Raw genomic sequence first — 19,567 nt, forward strand, 5'->3', positions numbered from 1 at the left:
TTAAAGGTACATATCAAGATTGATTTTACGGATATGTGTTATCGGTATACATTATCCACGTCTTACAAGATCCGGTTTTCAGTAGATCACCCTTTTCCATCACTTTATTTATATTAAATTGTTACCATTGCAAAGTGCGCATTGATTTCTCGTTATATGTCTATCCGTACATTTTTTTTAATATTATACTTTGCGATTTGTACTTCTTTAAAACTGTGTAACAATATGAACTGAAAAAGGTATACTTTGTATAATGTATTACATTTTGTTTAATGAAAAAGAGTATCATTGAACTGAAAAAAAATGTGAAGTTGCACATCTTTGGAGCAATTATCAATGGAAAAAAAGTCCCGTATCTTGAGAAAATGCCGTATCATCGGAGCATATTGTTGCACAAAACGTCAGCTGTGCAGTTCTTCGATGAAGCAATTGGAGCAATGTCGGCAAGGCAAATGTCGACGGGAAAATTGCTATAGGCGGGGCAAAATGTCCCGGAGTATTTGTCTCAATTTTCGGCGCAATTGTCGGTGGAGCATGTCATGGAACTGACCCCCTTTTGCCACTCATAAAATTTTCTCTACCAGAAAATTTCGTGACCTCAGAATCACAGAAATACATGTCCATTCTTTAGTTATGTCAAGAATTGACTCGTGCAATAGTCTCATTTTTAGATTACCGGATTGTCAAATTGATAAGTTTCAATGCCAATGAATTTCCACTGGTTACAAGGCACAACCCCTCACTATCTTCAAAACCTCTCACATAGATAATACACCAAGAAATTTACTTTCTATTATACAGTAAATCCAAGTCCCTTCTGGTCTAGGGCCAGTACCAAATCATACCTTATTCACTCATTCCAAGTTTCTGCACCCGAGCTTGGAAAAGCTTACCCGAAGTTATTAAAGAAGCAATCACTTAAAAAAATTTAGATCCACCTTCCTCTCACTGAATGAGTAATTTGCACATTACTTAAAAAAATAGATTATAGACATACTAGCGTCATGACTAATATTCCACTGTTCCTCTCTCACTGCATCTCTCTTTATCTATGTATTGATCTCTCACACTCGCTATTACAATGTAGTGCATGCCTTTGCTCATAATTTCGCCGTTAAAGATATCATTAGTGTGTATAATTATTATCAATATCGATGTTTGAATGTTGATTGTTATTATATTTTCCAAAATTAAATTGAATTGTTTGTTTTCACCTGGTCCTCTTCTGTCCATTTCTTTTGCTCTTTTCTCTTTCTCCATTCACAAAGCACATAGTGACTACATCTTCGGTGATACGCACTGTGGTTTACAAAATGTGATTTATTATTAGTATGTACATACATAATATATGTAAGAATATATGTGCCTATATGTTTATACATGTACATGCAAACATACTAATTACCATTTTGTGCACATTTCTTGGAATTTTGACGTCATGTGTTCTTATGGAAAGACATCTGTACTCAAGTGCACGTGACAGCCTTTCAGGAAGCTGTGATGACGATGTACGGGAGAACAATCCAGATATTACTATTATTGATACTGAGCAAATGGCTGTCTGGTATGGTTGGTATTTACAGTTATACAATGAACGCTTGGTTCTCCTAATATACAAAGGTAGTAAGTAATCGTGGTCTTTTTTGTTGTTGCTGTTTGAAATGGTAGGCAGGAACAATAAAAGGAAAATAACAGTAGATATAGAGTAAACCTGGTAACTAAACTCTGCAAGCAATAACACTCAAATAACTAACGCCTCTAAAATATGTATGGCTTCGTAATATTGGTTTTGATAAGCCATTGGTACTAATACAGTAATGTCCACTTTTTTCGACAGGGCAGCCTAATATCAAAGTGTCATTTTAACTGAACTACTTCCTGTCACCGTTTCGACAAAAAAGGTCAGTCAGCTGTTGTTTTTTCTTCGTAACAATAACCGACTTCTCTGAAAGCAAGCCAAGCTTAAAGCTTTGATACTCGAGTAATGGAGGTAAAAGGCTAAGAGATTAGTAACTGGTGAGGTTCTTTTCCTAGTGAATGATCTTGGATGGAACGGGAACGAGACTCGGTAATTAGGTATGTTGTTGAATTGAGACACGTAGTTTCACGCTACATTTAAATTGCATAAGAGGAAAGTAATCATCAATACAACATGATATAGAACGGAAGCTCGAAATGAGTGCGATGGTGCATCACAACTCGCAGAAGATAAGAGATAACTGACATCCGTCGATCCTGATGCCTCCCAATGTTAAGGAAATATCCTTTCGAACAGTTAGTCACATATTGGCTGAAAGGCTGACGTGTCCCTGGTCAGTTTAAAGTTTACCTGTTAAGTCCAGTGTAACTTTGATGGATCAAGTAGTGCACTTTTGCCTTCACCAGTGAATCTGAAGTGGTGGTGCATTTTAGAGAATGATGAATGTAGCGTTTGCAAGTAGGCACGGGGGTCGCTTGAGCACATTCTGCCAGTGTGTGGAAGGTTATTGCAGGCTCATAAATGGAGGCATAACCAGGTGCTGAAGGAGATGGTGGAAGTGGCAAGGATGGCAGCGGAGGTGAGAAAGAAGAATGGAACCCCTAGGGTGAGGGGAATCCGTTTATAAAGGAGGGGATAAGATGCAGTACGAGAAAGGAAGGGCCCAGGGGATAATGTTGGAGGGAGTAAGCAGCGGGGGATGATTGGGAGGTGCGAGCAGATGAGGGGAATTGTACAGTGCCAGAGGAGGTTGTGGGGAATGCCCTGTGGCCAGACATGGTGTTGGTGGCACAGGATGGCGATGGTAGAACTGACTGTACCATGGGAAACGAGGATGGATGAGGCAGGGGAAAAAAGTTGGATAGGTATGCTGAGTTGAGGGAGAATCGCGAGAAAAGGGGCTGGAGAGCATAGGTGCAAACTGTGGAGGTTGGGTGCATGGGATTTGCTGGACCATCGGTGAGGAGGTTGTTCAGAGCAATGGGAGTAGGTGGTATGGAGGGGAAAGGTGGGTAACGGGGATAACTGGAGCAACGGATACAGGATCTACATGTTGGGAAGGCATGGGGTGGTGGTGGTAATAGGGGGTGTAGAGGGAGCCTTTGCGATCTATAGTGAAATAGTGGGAGGGTATCAATGACTAGAGGATTGGGATTACATCTCAGAGTCAGTGATGCTGACATTGATACTATCATGACTATTGGGGAGGTGCTGGTAAGTGTTTTGAGATGCAATGGGGGTGCTGTATAGGGAATCCCAACGCAGCACTGGCCAGCCAGGGGGAGGTGTCCAGTCCTTAAATGGTCGAAACACTAGTGATTGTGATGTGCTGCTGACGACCCACTGGCATTGCCGGAATTACACCTTTCCGTTATTTATCCAGTCTTACAGCAAGTCTGGTTTTAATGACCACGCGTTAATAAACAGCCGATGCGACAAATCACATAGTCTCAACATCTTTCTGCATTGGGCCTACACATATCGAAGCTGGTGTTTTCTGAAAAACAAAAACTAACAACGGCGATTAAGATATATACATATATATATATGTATATATATATATATATATATATATATATATATATATATGTATTTCTATGTTGCTTTTTCTACCAGGAACTTTTAAAACACCCAAATCTGGACCTGCAAAATATTTCTCAAGGTATGGTAAGCTACAGAAAAACATTCGACCACTTTAAATTATCTACGCAAGTGTTCACCAAGACTTTAATTTTAGAGCGCATTCATCTTTTTTCTAAAGTATCTTATTATGACAGTTAAAAGGATAAACCGTTACCTACTTAACCCTATTAAGCCCAAGCTATTTTGACCCCTCGCAGGCCCAAGGGGGGGCACATTGTGCCCCCCCTATATAACTTTTTTATTATTTGATGTATCATCGTCATATTTGGCACATGGGTAGAGTAACTCATACTCTACATGACCGTACATTTGAATTTTCTCAAGGTCACCCATGGAGGGCGCTATTTTCCAAAATATAAAGAAATACATAGGAAATATGCCAAAAACATGATTTTTCTGTATAATTTCTTTATCCTCATTATATATGTCTTATTATAGACCAATCATATTCATATTTGTCACAAATGATAAGCAAGTGGAATCTTATTATTTGTTATGGTTGAAATTTCTCAAGGTCACCACATGGGGGCGCTATTCATGTCAGCATAATAATACATTATGAGACCTGAGATGAAATGTTTCGGATGGGTACATGTATAGTTATGACACTTCATATTTGCATAATAGTGGAATTTCAAGATTGCAGATTGATAATATGATAAACTAATGATATTAGAGGCATAACTTGGGTGAGGGAATCAAAATAACACAAAATAGAAGGGCAATCTTTAGAAAATATCATTTTTTTTTCAATTATCTCTATTATATCTATTGTTTTATTCCTTTGTCTCATAAAAACAAAGGAAATAATAAGAAAAACTTTCCAGGACCATAATTACTTCAAATTTTGCTCCTTAAACAAATTTCAGCCAAGAAACACCCATTTCATCCACTGTAATGCTGTTAAATAAAATGGGAACAGAAAAAAGATGCAAAATCTGACTGACATGGTTGTCAGTTTATGGTTACCATGGCAACCAGCAACATCAAATATAGCTAAATTATATATCAAAATGTTCGCAATAAGATTTTAGGAAAAGTCACCAAATTTGGTTGAAATCGGATAAAGGGCGAAGGAGTGGCAAATGAAAATCTGGTAGGGGAGGCACAATGTGCCCCCCTTGGGCTTTATAGGGTTAAACCGCTGTCGGTACAATATCAACATAAAACTAACAGTCCATAACGGTAAAGTCCATGTAAGTATAAAGCCAGCGAGTCAGATTATTACACTGAAAAATATTCAGCTCCGCAGTACTTGATTTTTGTGCACAACTTTAGCTGGAACACGAAATACTTGATTGACGTACAACCATGAACACATGAGAATTTAGATGTCCAAGCTGCCACTCAATTCATCGAGATCACGATATTAAGGAACACCACCGTGCAATGTTTTCCTTTCATGTATAGCAATCATGGATGCAATCACTTCCGCCGTATACACTGCACTGCACGGCTGCCGTGAACATCAACACAATAAAGTAAACGGACTACAGAATTTCTGTGTTTTTCGCGTGTCCCATACCTCAATGCAAACAGGAAAATTGAGCGTTTATCACCACGCATCAACTAATTACCACGTCAGTTTCCCTTAAACGCGTTCTAAGCCTTATATAAGCTTACGTCGGAGGCCTGCAGTTCGTACACGTTGGGTCGCCAGGTCAAGCCAAGAACGCCATCAAGTTTACCGGTTGCCTCTGATGGGAGTTTCAGATGAAAGTTCTGCACGAGATACGTCACGAAAAGAAACATCTCCATCCGGGCTAGTTGTTCACCTGGACATTGCCTCTTGCCTGGATAGAAACGAAATGGCAGATTAGCATACATTAATATATTGATATACAGCAAATTAATTGCAGCCCAAATCGGAGATGAATATGTTATTTACTTGTTTTTTATCGAGTGACGAACGCCTTGCAAAATTCTGCTTTTCAGTAGATCACACATCTCCACCGCTATATATACTTTCTGCCATCCTCGCAAAATATAAATTCTTTCTCTTGATATACACCTCATGTGTACTTACTGAAATTGACCTTTCCATTTTGTTGCAAATCTATAGATAATTTGGAGATCGAATTATTTCGCTTTAATGATAAAAATTCAGCTACATCAATAGGATGTTTTCAGATGAATATAAAGATAAGTGTTAGGTATGAAGTATGTTTTTAGTGTAATTCCGTTTCTGTCAGTCTGATTTCTTCATTGGTTTAAATTAAATCATCGTGGCAAATCAAGAATTTCCTCAAAATACATAGATATATATATAGACAGTAGTATTGGAACAAGTTCATCCGTATTTTATTGCTACTCGGAGTTTCATACCACCTCCATGAGGGGCAATCATCATTGCCTGATGATTGCCCCTCATGGACGTGGTATGAAACTCCGAGTAGCAATAAAATACGGATGAACCTGCTGTCAACTGAGTGAACTTGTTTCAATACTTCTGTCTAAAGCTCTTCCTTTGAGGATATCGAGCACTCTTCATAGAAGGATAGAATCACCAAGTGTGTACATATATATATATATATATATATATATATACATACATACATATATATATATATATATATATATACATATATATATATATATATATATATAGAGAGAGAGAGAGAGAGAGAGAGCACTTAAAGAGTACTCAAAAGAAATAGATATAAATAAGGGTATACTAAGTGTTATAAAAACATTCACCACTTTTGATATTTTGATCCTTTTGATCTTTTTGATCAGATAACAATGTCATTGATATGACCAAAAGCTGAATAGTGTACAATTTTGTTGGACGTGATTTAAAAAAAGAATAAATCAGTTTCATTAAATTCAAACATTATTTTTAAGTTAGGGTTCAAATTTTGCTCTAGTTTTAACCAGCTGTACAAAACTTTAACTTTGCACAGGGGTCAATTTACGTGTATGGGAGTGTGTTGTTTATACATCTAGACAATGGTTCTGAGCAATGGTCACGGTTTGAATGCATTACATATTCATGAGAAAGTTTACTGTCACACCTAGTCTATTTTCATCCTGAAATGTAGAAAGCACATGAAAAAATGTGCTTTCTTTTTTCATGTGCATGCATTTTATCTTTTACCATGAATTCAGACTAGCAAGCGTCCAATCCATCATGAGTTGATAATAAAGCATCCATGTGCCTTGGAGCAAGACACCTGAAGCAAAGTCAGTAGAGCTCTGGAAAGGTGGTACACTTGTATTCGTGGTATTCACGTCGATTGTTCAGGGTCATTGTAAGCACACACTCACTTACACATCATTGGTTTCTGTGTAAAGTTCAATTTTGTACAGAGGATTCAAATTCGACCAAAATCTGAAACTTAATTTTAAAATCAATCATGGATTTAATGAAACTAATTCATGTTTTATATTCAAATTACCTCCAACTAAATTGTACACTATTCAGCTATTACTCATGTAAGTGACATTGCTATCTGATGTATCATTTTTGCGCTATGAAGGATCAAAAGTGGAAAATGTTTTCTGTAACACCTAGTAGGTGAAGGAGACCGTCATCGATGAGCAGTTTGGTCATCTGGGATGACGTTCTCTGGGCGATATAGTATCACCCCAACACACATCCCAAACACAAAATAAGTATTAAGTTTGAAGCTCGGGTACTTTCAATAACATTGAGCTGTGGAAGACAATAAAAAAGGAATGTAACAAGACCGATTTATGAGAAAACATAGGTAACACCTGATCAGGTTAAAGTTGAGAGAAGAGAAAGAATAGAAATGACATTTCGTAGTTCCGAGCTGTGTGTCATTGTACACACACACATACAAAAAAAAAAAAACCCGCAGTAATTTGCATTTTAAGTGAAGAATTACACGATAGGTAAAGTAAAGTTACATTATGTAATATGAATGAACTAGAAATGTCGCTATGGCGACTGGTATGCCTCCGCCATAATGCATTGTTCTCCTAATAGGTCTATAGTACAATGTCTTGACAATGTGTGATGACAGTTTCACATAACTGGCAAAATATTGATATGACAGGTTTGTCACAAACGTGTTGAATGTTCACTTTCCTTGAACGAGGTTTGCTATATTGTCTAAGAGTGTAGGTACATGTATTTGGGGATTTGAGGATTTTTGCTTGACTTTTGAACCTTTTTGAAGTTTATGCATTGAGTAATTTTTGAGGTATGAAGAAAAAGTGTAATTTCGGTATTAAATAAAAAAAAATTGCATTTAGCCTGGCCTTTGACCTTTGACCCCATGACCCTAAAATTCCAAAGAGAATCACTACCAGGTAGAACATGCAAATATGTGCTAAGTTTTGTTTCATGATACCTTGAGTCACTTTCAAGATATGGAAGGAAAAAGTGAAATATAGCACTTTCGCTTGAGCGTTGACCTTTTGACCTTTGGCCTTTTGGAAGGAAAATTTCTTAGAGAATCCCCATTAGGTAATACATGTCAATATCAAATTTCAAGAGAAATCCTGTAAGCAATGCATAAATATGTTGGAAACAGTTCATTTTTATGAGTTGACTCTGACCTTTGAACCTTATCTTTGACCCCTGACCCCAAAATTCCTTAGATAATTCCTGCCAGTCAGTTCATGCATATGTACCAAGTTCCATGAAGATACCGTGAACCATTTGCGAGATATGGAGAAAAAAGTGAAATTGTAACATTTTCACCAGACATTTAACCTTTTGACCTTTGACCTCATGACCAGAAACTCTCTTTGGACAATCTCTATTTGGTAGTACATGTATACACTAAGTTTCACGAGAATACCTTCAGGAATAGATATGGGGGGAACAGTGAAATTTTGAGCATTTGACCTTGACCTTTTCACCTTTGACCTCTGGCCGATTTCACCTTTAAAAAAAAAACCTACTAGATTAATTGTCCCATCATATGTCATCCTTGGACCTAGTTTGGTGAAATTTGCTTCATCCAGTCTTGAGTTATCGCATAAATGGATACAACTTCATGATAATTGACCTTGACCTTTGACCACTATACAGCCTGGTCAGGCTCAGGTCCTGCATTTTCCAATTTTTGTCCTATAAGATATCATGATCTATCTCTTGTATCAAATGCCTTAGTCAGATTCATTAGAAAAAAAAACACGATGGAATGATTTCTTTTAGATTTAACAATTTTATCATAAAATTAAATAAAAGCAAATCAGGTTAAAGAAACTACATAGTAATGAACTGTCCCTCTGGAATGTACGGTGTTGTACTACAGAAGTGCTTCGCGTTCTGGCTGGTCGCAGGTATGGGCCGAGTTGATACAACGCCCACATCAAAGAACTCTTTGGCGCGCATACAAAAATGAACGTGCGCCTTCGTATAAAATATGGCGATCACGAACTGCGTGTAAATTGTCTGAAATAGGGCCGAGTTGTCCCTAAGACTGAGTTAGCCTGGATCCTTCTAGAATAAAAGTCGGTAAAAATATATCAACTTTTATTTTTGATCTCAAAATACTCCAAAACAATTCATCCCGGCAAATAGCGTCAGCCAGGTAAGTTTCTCGGTAGACCCTTTCGATATATTGCAAGCAAATATGAAATGGTGCAAGATGGGTTCTGAAACCCTACAAGAACTATGTTTTCACTTTAATCTAAGCGTCACAAGTGGTATTTGTAGGAATGTAATCGTTTTAAGAATATCGTTTAAAATGAATCCAAACACACGTTCTCTCAACGGAAGTTAGGGTAGATAATCTGATTTGTTGCATGCAAAAATTCAGTGATTCAAACGTAATTTACTTATCTTTTTTTGTCTGTAATCTTGGGATAACAGGAAAATCATTGGTTTTATAATTATAACATCAGTCTTGGAAAGAAGTTCCGATTACATACCATCTGCTAAGTGACCCAATTAAAGCTACTCTGACTGAAAGGTTCATGCACTTTGTTGGGTTGCCAACTGACACTTACCATAACCGAATGGTATTGGTTCAAGTCCTCTCATGAAATTACCAGACTCGTCGAGGAATCGCTCTGGTCGGAATTCCTCAGGGTCCTCCCACAGTGACGGACTCTTTGCGAAGTGAAGGAGATTTGCTGCAACGGCGCTACCCTTAGGCACGTCGTATCCTCCGATTTTACAGTCTCGTGCGACAACGTGAGGTAAATGGATCGGGACGGCGGGGACGAATCGCATGCATTCGGCAATAGTTGCTTCGGTCAATGGCAAGTGGGGACGATCGGAGATGGCAGGTAGACGGTCGGATCCAACGACATCATAAATCTCCTCTCGAACGCGATCCATTGCTTCGGGGTGAGTCGTGAGAATGAAGAAAGTCCAACGCAGTGTGGAGGCAACTGTCTCCCAGCCAGCAAGGAGTGCGTCAAAGCAACTAACTACAAGATTGTCGTCATCAAATGACTTGAGGTTACCCTGAGAAGGAATAAAAATCATTGGCCTTGCATAAATAAATTCAAGTAACAGTAAATAACTTCAAACTAAAAGCATTAAAATCATACTTGGCATATGCCTTTATACGGATAACGGATGAATTGATGAAACAGCCGCAGTCACACTAAACTTTGGGTAGTTTGTTTCCCGATAACTTCCGCGAGCAGAAGCCACGGTACGTTTTTCAGTGTCGGTGGGGGTGGGGGCTGCTGGACAGGGGTGTCGAGGTCAATGGTTCCCCTTTTGAATTTCCATTTTTCTTTTGTCGATTCTCCCTTTTTTGGATAAGTAGGAGCACATGGTCACGGGACCAACAAATGTACTAGTAGTTTCAGTGATGCACAACTACCGTATTTCCTTTCTCTTAAAGGAGCCTACCCCGTTTAGAGTCCCCCGAAGTAACGGCACAACCTCCTCATGCACGTCCTCATGCACGTCCATGCACCTCCTCAATCTAACTTCTTGGAGGTTGTGCCGAGTTCACCCAAGACAATGATGACTCTAATCGGTCACAGCAAAAAGCACACACTTCCGGTGACCTGCGCTGTTTGTGTTTGCGGCGTTAGATGACCTGGGGTCTCTATAACGGGGTCGCTCTTACCCCCTGCTCAGTAAGTGTAAAAACAAAACAAAAACTAGAAATGTCACTATGCGACTGGTATGCCTCCGCCATAATGCATGGGTCTCCTAGCAGGTTTATAGTACAATGTCTTGACAATGTGTGATGACAGTTTCACATAAATGGCAAAATATTAAAATGACAGGTTTGTCACAAATGTGTTGAATGTTCACTTTCCTTGTTGGATGAATGGCTATACTGCCTAAGAGTGCAGGTATTTGGGGATTTGAGGATTTGTACCCGACTTTTGAACCTTTTATAAGTTTAAGGAAGAAGTGAAATTTAGCATTTTCATTTGATCTTTGTCCTTTTGGCAAGAAACTTCCACGAGAATCTCTATTGGTAATACATGCATACATTAAGTTTCAAGAAAAATCCCGCAGGCATTGCACAGATAAGAGGGAAATAGTGACATTTCGTTGAGTTGACCTTGACCTTTGACCAATGACTCTTAGATTCCCTAGATGATCACTGCCAGTTAGTACATGCATATGCACTAAGTCCCATGAAGATACCTTGAAATATTTGAGATGTGGAGAAAAAAGTAAAATTTTAAAATTTTCACTTGAAATTTGACCTCATGACCTAAAACTCTCTCTGCTGAATGTTCATTTGGTAGTTCATGTATTCACTAAGTTTCAAGAAAATACCTTTAGGCATTGCATAGATATGGGGGAAATAGTGAGATTTTGAGCATTTGACCTTGACCTTTTGACCTTTGACCTTGAGCATGTGCACTCAAAAGCTGATAGGTACAACTTCGCCCACTCATACATACACATGGCATGTTTGTATAGGAAGGTGGCATGGCCTGAAATATTTTTCATGTGCAAGCACACCTGGTATGCGTGCTTCTATGTTATGGCGTACACAGAAAGTGATACAAACGCCTTTCATTTATAAGTGTAGAGCATTATGCTCCAATTGGTTTGTACGCTTGGTAAGCATTTTTCCCTCTTTGTCATATATGCAATGTATCGGCATCGGAAAACAATTGCAAGCCGGGTTTTTTTTGTTCATTATGATTTTCAATGCTTTTGATACACGCAAAGCATTTGAGTTCGGTTTTAAAGATTTCTGTGTATCCAAAAATAATTTTGTACAAGTGTACATGTACTTTCCTTCTTCAGATTGGGAAGGAGAGGTTTCTTTTTCCGAGTGTTTTAACACCACATGGCGACGCCATTTTTTTAAAGGGTAGTATTGTGAATGGTGAAAAGAAAAAAAAATCAAGTGAGTTTGACGGTCTTTTTTTTATTTACGTGGGGGATTTTGTTCCGGGAAACCTAAGAGAATCCGGTTCAGTAGCCGCAATATGGCCTTAGAGTACGTGATGAATGTATGTGTGTTAATTTTTATTTGTTTTGTTCAGAGTTTCTTCTTCGGAATTTGTAAATGTTTGTCTTCTAGCTTCAGGACTTCTTTTTATTCAGATAGGATTTCTGTTTACACGGTATCAAAGGTAACCTTTTCCCCCAAGGGTCCACTGCATCTCTCAAAGATGATGTACTTTTTTGTGGATGTATTCGTATACATGTCAATGCTTATAGAACCTCTTTTGTTACGCTCTCCTGTGCTCTCTCCTCGGCGCCTGGGGGTGGGAAGTTAAACAGACCCCTCCAAGTTGAGAAGTTTATTGTGCGCGTTCCGGGCGTAAATCCATTTCTGTTCAGTTGGTACGAATTGTGCGTTGCTTTCCTTTTGGACGTCGTTGGCGCATCAGTGTCAAAGCGCTTTGGGGTATGGTGTTACGGAAAACTGGTTGGTCTGATATCATCCCTTGGATTGAGATATTGTGTTACTTTTATCCTGCGGTTTTTAGTATACATAAGCTTGAATTTTGATGAAAAAAGTGCATCTCTCAAAGATGATGTACTTTTTTGTGGATGTATTCGTATACATGTCAATGCTTGTGCAATAACGGTGTTCACATTCTCTCCCGCTAATTCTTGATTACATTGGTGTGATAATAAGGTTGTATTCAAAAGTGATTATATGTCATTATGGAAGTTTTTTTTTTCAGGACACGAAGCTGAATTTTATATCTTTGAATGTTAAAGGTATACGGTCTTATTTAAAAAGAATTAAAGTGTTTTCATGGTGTAAAGATAAACAGGCAGATGTTACATTTTTGCAGGAGACGTATAGTCTTTAAGACAACGTTACTGAACGGACAAAACAATGGGGAGGAAAGGCAAAATTTTTCAGACGGATCTTCACATAGCTGCGGGGTGATGATTTTGTTTAAAGATAGGTTAGAAGAAGTTGATATTATTGATAAGTATGTTTCGGAAAATGGAAGATGGATACTATTACGAGTGAAGATAGAAAGCAATGAATATTTACTTTGTAATATTTATGCGCCAACAGGCGACAAACACACAGATCAGAGACTTTATTTGAGCAACTACATGAACGTTTGACGTCATTTGATGATTATTAGTTCTTTGGCTGTTATAATGGGGGGGGGGGGAGATTTTAATACTCTTTTGAATAGATATATGGATAGGGATGGAAGTAACCTGTCAGTGTGTAATAAAGTGAATAAGACTTAAACATGTATTAATGTGTTGAAGAAAGGAGAAGATCTTTTTTTTTGGATGATAGTGGTTCTATTAGTAAATGCATTAGATATTATTATATTGTATAAGGAGCCCGAAAAGAACATTTTTACAGACTGTTCTTTTGTAAAGTCAGATGATAGTCCATCACTGTCATCAACAAAACGCGATATATGTGATGCAGATTTGACTTTGAGAGAATTCACGGCGGCTCTGAAAATGATGGCTAAAAATAAATCTCCTGGAAATTATGGTATGACGATAGAATTTTATATCAAATTTTGGGATAAACTTGGTGCTTTTTTTCTAAGGGATTATGAATTACAGTTTTATGTCTGGTAAATTATGTTCGTCGCAACAAGGAATGATCACGTTGATAGCTAAGAAAGGGAAAGATAAATTATTTATTGAGAATAACCGTCCGATTACTGTATTAAGCGTTGATTTCAAGATATGTTCGAAGGTGTTAGCGATGAGATTAAAGAAGGTTTTACCCAATATCATTCATTCGGACCAGGTAGCCTTCATCAAAGATAGGTATATAGGTTAAGCGGTTCGCACCGTTTCAGAGACACTTTTTCATTCTAGATTGAAAAATATTTGTGGTTTTATCGTAAGCCTTGATTTTAAAAAAAGCTTTTGATTCTCTCAATCATCAATATCTACAATGTATTTGAAGTGTTGAAATTCTTTAAATTTGAAGAAAATTTTGTAGATTTCGGCGTGTGTTTTATAACGATACAGAAAGTTGTGTTTTGAATAATAATAGGTCAATTGGGTATTTTAGGATTGGGAGGGGCGTCCGCCAAGGCGATCCTTTGTCACCTTATATGTTCATTTTAGCCATAGAGACACTTGCACTCTATATTAGATCTAGCCCAGAAATTATGGGAATAAAGTTAGGCGTACGGGAGGAAATAAAACGTTCTATGTATGCTGATGATATCGCAGTTTTTTTTAACAGATGATCAATGTTTTCCTAATATTGCAAAGATTTTAGATGATTTCGCCATCTGTTCGTCTTTATCGATTAATTATGATAAGACAAAAGTGATGCGAATCGGTCCATCTGTGTTTACTACTGCACCCTACACGGACGTGCAACAATTTAAGAACGTAGAATTTGTATCTGCTCTCACTGTTTTAGGAATAGATATTTCGTGCTCTTTTCACGAACAGAAGGCACAATTACAAAGAATTTTGATGAATATTGAATCACAACTGCATAGGTGGAGATTTAGAGATTTATCCCTTTACGGGAAAATTCAGATTGTTCAGACTTATGCTTGATCTCAGTTGTTATATATAAAGTATAATTTCAGTGCCAGATTCTTTTGTACACGACGTGAATGATGTTTTAGTAAAAGATTATGAGGAGGGAGGTTTGAAAATGTGCTGTTTGAAGTCAATGATGCAAGCTCAAAAAATAAAATGGGTGCAGAGGTTATTTGGGTCATGTTCAAAAGGGTGGAAGGGTGGAAGTTAAAGATTAATGTTTCACTATGGTTTTTAGAGGTATTAGAAACGTGGCCCCTCCTTCAGAACAGAGAATTAAGCATACTCTATCAAATAATCTGGAATAATAAATACATTTTGTTTCATGGGAAGTCTATGTTTAATACACATATAGCAGAAAAAGGTTTTTTGAAGACCGATATGTTAGATGAATACGGCCGACCTCTGCGTTGGAAGGATTGTAAGGGTAAAGGTTTGCAGTTTACTCAGTATTTCAATCTTCTAGATTGCTTCAAGAAGATGCCAAGTGAATGGAATCTCTTTTTTCTTCGTAAAGATTATCACCCCTTTGTGAAACCCCTTCGTATTTTTCCTTTCATTTGGATTAAGGGTAGATGGTTGGAATTACATAACGTAACAACAAAGCAGTTATATGTGCATTTGAATGGCCCTGGAAAATCTAGTGTTTTCGATCGTTTTGATGATATGTATGGCATTGGATTTGAAGATGTTCAATCTTTTTCCAAATTACCTGCCAGTTTGACAATTGATACAAAATTAAGAATAACGCAATATAAGATATTGAATAATTTGATCCCCGTTAATTCGTGGCTTGTTCGAATAGGGAGAAAAGATGATATGACTCAAGATGTTCTTTTTGTAAAAGTGAACCGTAAACAATAGAATTTTTTTTTGATTGCCGGAAGGTGTCAGTATTCTGGGAATCATCGTTTAAAGAGGAAAAAAGGAAATTGATTCCATGCAATTGCTTTCATGTCAAAAGGTGTTATATGTGTTATACATATAATTATTCATATCATTAGGTAAAAAATTCATTTTAAGCTGTAAGTATCAAAGCTCATGTCCTCAAAGGCAAAATTTTGTGCAGTATGTAAAAAAAATAGTTTGATTGAAGAAGAGATAGCTAAAAGCAAAAATAGATTTGATTTGCATGAGGCAAAATGGAGGAAAATAGAACAAATTATATCTTTATAGAAAGTCAACTGCCCTTCCTCCTCTCTCTTTCCTTTTTCTTGCTCAGATGTTCCTTTCTTTCTCACCGCGGTTTATACTCCTTTTTCTAATTCCCTCCCTCTCTCTCTCTCTCTCTCTCTCTCTTGTCATGGCGTTTACTGCAGTTTATGTTTATGAAACAATCGTTCTGTTCTGCATTATCATCCAAAAGACTGTAGCGTCGAATACCCCCCTTCCCCCAGGCCGGGAGAGGGCCGGGACAGGAGACTTGCCATCTTCAGCCCAGGGCTGGGTGTATATGTTATTGTAGAGAGGAAGTTACGGAGAGTGCATAAAAGAGCTAGGTGAATACAAGTGTAGTACCTTTGTTTTGTTGTTGTTGTTTTTTTGAAAGATTGTAGTGTGTGTTTTTGCGCCTTTGGTTTGTTTTGTCTTGTCTTTGGTAACGTTTAATGTTTCCATGAAAGGCATTTTTTTTTCTCCCCCCCCCCCCTCGTTTTCTGTGTATACGATTCTAGAGCTATTGGTGTTAACGTGTGTTAGAGAGTATAGTCCAAAAAAAGGATCAGACGCCTGGTCATTTTACTATCATTCAATGCTATCAAAGGTTTATTTTGTGATGTCAAAAATGAATATGTCATATGATTTACGAAAAAGGACAATGTTTTGTTCTGATCAATAAAATTCTGAAATAAAAATAAAATTATAAATGGGTTTTTGACAACCGATGTTGTCAATACAACACAAAAATGGATACATATCTCATGCATATCGTGAAGGAACTTACATTTGAATTGGAGATCTCGTGAAGGTACGACCCAATGAAATCCTTGGCTGGTTTGCTTGGATCGAAATTTCTCTTGTGCTCGTCAATGGACTTGTGGATGAAGTCAAGGATCTCTTCGACCAATCTCTGTATTTCGTAATTGACGGGTAGGGGCAGCTGAGAGAAGACTGGGTTTAGAGCAAAGAGTCCTGCCGGTCCGCTGATATCAAAGAGCTTCCCGGAACAAGCCACGATTTGCTGGAAGTCTTTATTATTGTGGTCGTAGGTGACGCCTGTGATAATTCGAGTAATAATGTTAGCGATAGAGATGTTGATCAGAATGGACGGGTCAAACCTACCACCTTTAAACCCTCTGATCTTGGACACCATGATCTCCACTTGCGAACCAACAATTTCCTCCAGCTTCGTGACGCCAATGTCGACCTTTCGAAAAACGGACACAAAGAATTTGCGCTGCTCCTTCCATCGGGTGCCATTAGAGAAGGCAATGCCTGTTAAGAAACACGATAAGCAAAGAGAATTGTTTGCCTAAATGGCATTTTCTTGATATCTGTCAAATTTTTAACTCGGAGGAGGGCAATTTTTGTTATTCATATAGTTTTTCTTTAGAAAAGACATTTGATGACATTTTCATAATACACGTAGTCACTGTTTTCGGTGAAACACTACGCATGAAATAATATACGATACAGACCTAGGAGAGCAATTTACAGTCTATTAGACAGCGACGTGGGATGCTAAGGTTTGGCAACCGGCAGTGATACATGCCACATTATCAGAACATTCTGTTCAGGTATATCATATTATTCATAAACGCAAAACTTACAATATTTGAATTATATTCCTGATATATAAAACGGCAAGATACAACTTAGCCTTATATGGCAGAGAGTTTGAAGTAATCGCGTGAATTCAAGTTTTGCATTAGGCATTTTGAGACAGAATTGATTTTTACCGGTTCTGAGAACCTGAAAGCTGAGACTCACCATTCTGCTGTCTTCCAAGAACCCTGTCACATGTGGCAAACGGCATCCTGTCACTGACGTCTGGGCTCTGGAAAGTCTCGTGCACAACGTCTATATCGTTGATAATGACGACACCGGTGTTGAAAATCTTAAACCAAAAAACAGGCCCGTACTGCTTGCTCCATTTGTCCACCAACATATGCTGGGGCATTTTAGAGAGTGCGACCGTAAAGAGGTTTCCAAACAGTGGTAGACCTTTCGGACCAGGCGGGCGAATTGGCTTCGCCTTAGAACCGGTTTGTTTCAGGCGGTAAAGGGCATATAATAGGACTGTCAAGGCAGTTGTCAGTATAGTTACAGGGGAACTGTACGAGACTTCCGTAGCGAGAAGAGTCGTCATTTTTGGGTGTCTTTCCAAGACTGCTTTATTCAAAGGTAGACCTGTATGTCGGTGTTCATACGACAGTAAATCCCTTGATAATCAAGTGGGAGGTTTGATCCTGATTCTGAATCAAAGGGGGCTAACAAGACGACGGGCCCTTCTGTAAACAAATCGTCAATATTCTGAGCTCTGAGGTTCTCTGTTGGTGAGCTCTGCGTTATATAAGAGAAGATGAAGTGTAGTCATTCTTCAGTATCTATTAAGTCCTTGCATTCCAAAGACACGGTACTCATGATTATACCAAACAGAAATAACCTGTAATGGGCGTATACAAGCCATAATTTCGGAGTGAAAGACTTACCCGAAGGATCAAATCCTATTTACAGAGTAAGCATAAACAAATGCTATCTGCATGTCTATTTTTGTCTCTAGCTTGATAAAACCTCGAAGATTATACTATTTTCAGCTCTCTTCCTGTTTTCTTTTTGATAAAGGCTTCTTGGAGCTGTTTCTATTAAAGGCGTGACTGTTCTACAATATTTACTTTGAACTCTATTTTGAGCATATGCTATCTCTTCACTTGATAAAATGTCTATTCTTACACTGCTTTTAGAAAACACCTTTCGCGCGGTATGTGCGTGTTTCTTACGAACTCTTGGCCTGTTTCTATCCTAAACAAGCTCGTTCCGTAACCTGTGCATTTCGATCGGATTAAAAAGCGTTATCAGTATTTGCTTTCAATTGGACAGTATTCAAGGATTGCAGTCGAGCTAGACTGTATATTGCTTCTGTCAATCTATAAAGTTGTCATAAATAGACACGCAAGACTTTAATGTCTACGCATAATGCTGCATTTCAATTTTTTTTTTTTAGCGCACGGCCACGCGTGTGATTTACAAAGCATGGAACGTATATATAAGGAGCCAAACTCTCAAACTATATATGCATTGTTGAAGGTGTCATGCAATGATACTTTGCCATCAAGTCATTGTTTCTTCGTACCGACTGCTAATAAGTGTTTTGCGTTCAATGGAGAGATTTGGTGCAAGGTAATGCCACTGTTTAGTTAATAGGATGATTTGAATCGCTTATCCTACTCCTCTTTTATACTTTACACAAGGAAAATACTTAAACAAATATCGATCCCATTGTAGATTACATTTTCGTTTCATAAACGGAGTTTGGGTGCAAATATAGGGGTTACAATGATAACAAAAAGTACACAACATACATCTAGTTGTTTGACGGTAGACAGGTGAGTAAATTACTATCAAGTTAGCTGAAACAGTTTTCAGTAAAATTGAATCATACTCTTTTTAGGAAGAGGAATAATTTACCTTGATGTACGTCAAATATTGGAAACACAAAATCGCTTAGACGATCAAGTAACTAGACACAGACAAATTAATTTTCAAGTGACTTCAAAGTGGATTCGGTAATAAGTTGAGTTTTGAATAAGACTAACTCTGGTAGCTGATAGGATATTTAATAAAGGACGACGAAAAATAAACATGTGAATTACCCGTACACTGTAAAAACATGGGTGTTAGATTTAACACCACGGGTGTTAAATCTAACACCGATCAAACTTCAATAAAGGACCACACCCACAGGTGTTAAAAATGCACTGTGATGGTGTTGAAAAGTGTTCACCTGACACTTCGTGGTGTTAATTTGACACTGTACCTGGTGTTATTTTGACACTGTACTGGTGTTAATTCAAAAATGACACCACATGGTGTTGATTTGATATTTGCTGGTGTTAATATCAATGGTTTAACACCCGTCCAGC

The 19,567-nt window shown here is 37.9% G+C and overlaps 1 protein-coding gene across 1 annotated transcript; it reads right to left on the reverse strand.

Annotated features, from left to right (window-relative positions):
• Positions 1–5,141: 5,141 nt before the first annotated feature.
• Positions 5,142–17,793, reverse strand: LOC139734518 (cytochrome P450 2A13-like). Its single transcript, XM_071645293.1, has 5 exons — positions 17,415–17,793; positions 16,429–16,919; positions 10,850–10,852; positions 9,551–10,013; positions 5,142–5,415 (listed from the first exon to the last, which is right to left on the reverse strand). Exons 1-5 carry the CDS (start codon positions 17,791–17,793, stop codon positions 5,225–5,227), a joined length of 1,527 nt encoding a protein of 508 aa, XP_071501394.1. The 3' UTR covers positions 5,142–5,224.
• Positions 17,794–19,567: the final 1,774 nt, after the last annotated feature.

Source organism: Diadema antillarum, unplaced genomic scaffold (genome assembly GCF_040938485.1).
Source record: "Diadema antillarum isolate AM-2024a unplaced genomic scaffold, OU_Dant_1.0 seq00000531_RagTag, whole genome shotgun sequence".
Taxonomy (NCBI): domain Eukaryota; kingdom Metazoa; phylum Echinodermata; class Echinoidea; order Diadematoida; family Diadematidae; genus Diadema; species Diadema antillarum.

Excerpts from the sequence above, each read along its gene's own strand:
- LOC139734518 (XM_071645293.1), bottom strand. The coding sequence starts at position 17,793 with ATGACGACTCTTCTCGCTACGGAAGTCTCGTACAGTTCCCCTGTAACT. Across the intron at positions 16,920-17,414 it reads TCTTGGAAGACAGCAGAATG|GCATTGCCTTCTCTAATGGC; the intron begins GTGAGTCTCAGC and ends GTTTCTTAACAG. Across the intron at positions 5,416-9,550 it reads ACCAATACCATTCGGTTATG|GCAAGAGGCAATGTCCAGGT; the intron begins GTAAGTGTCAGT and ends GTTTCTATCCAG.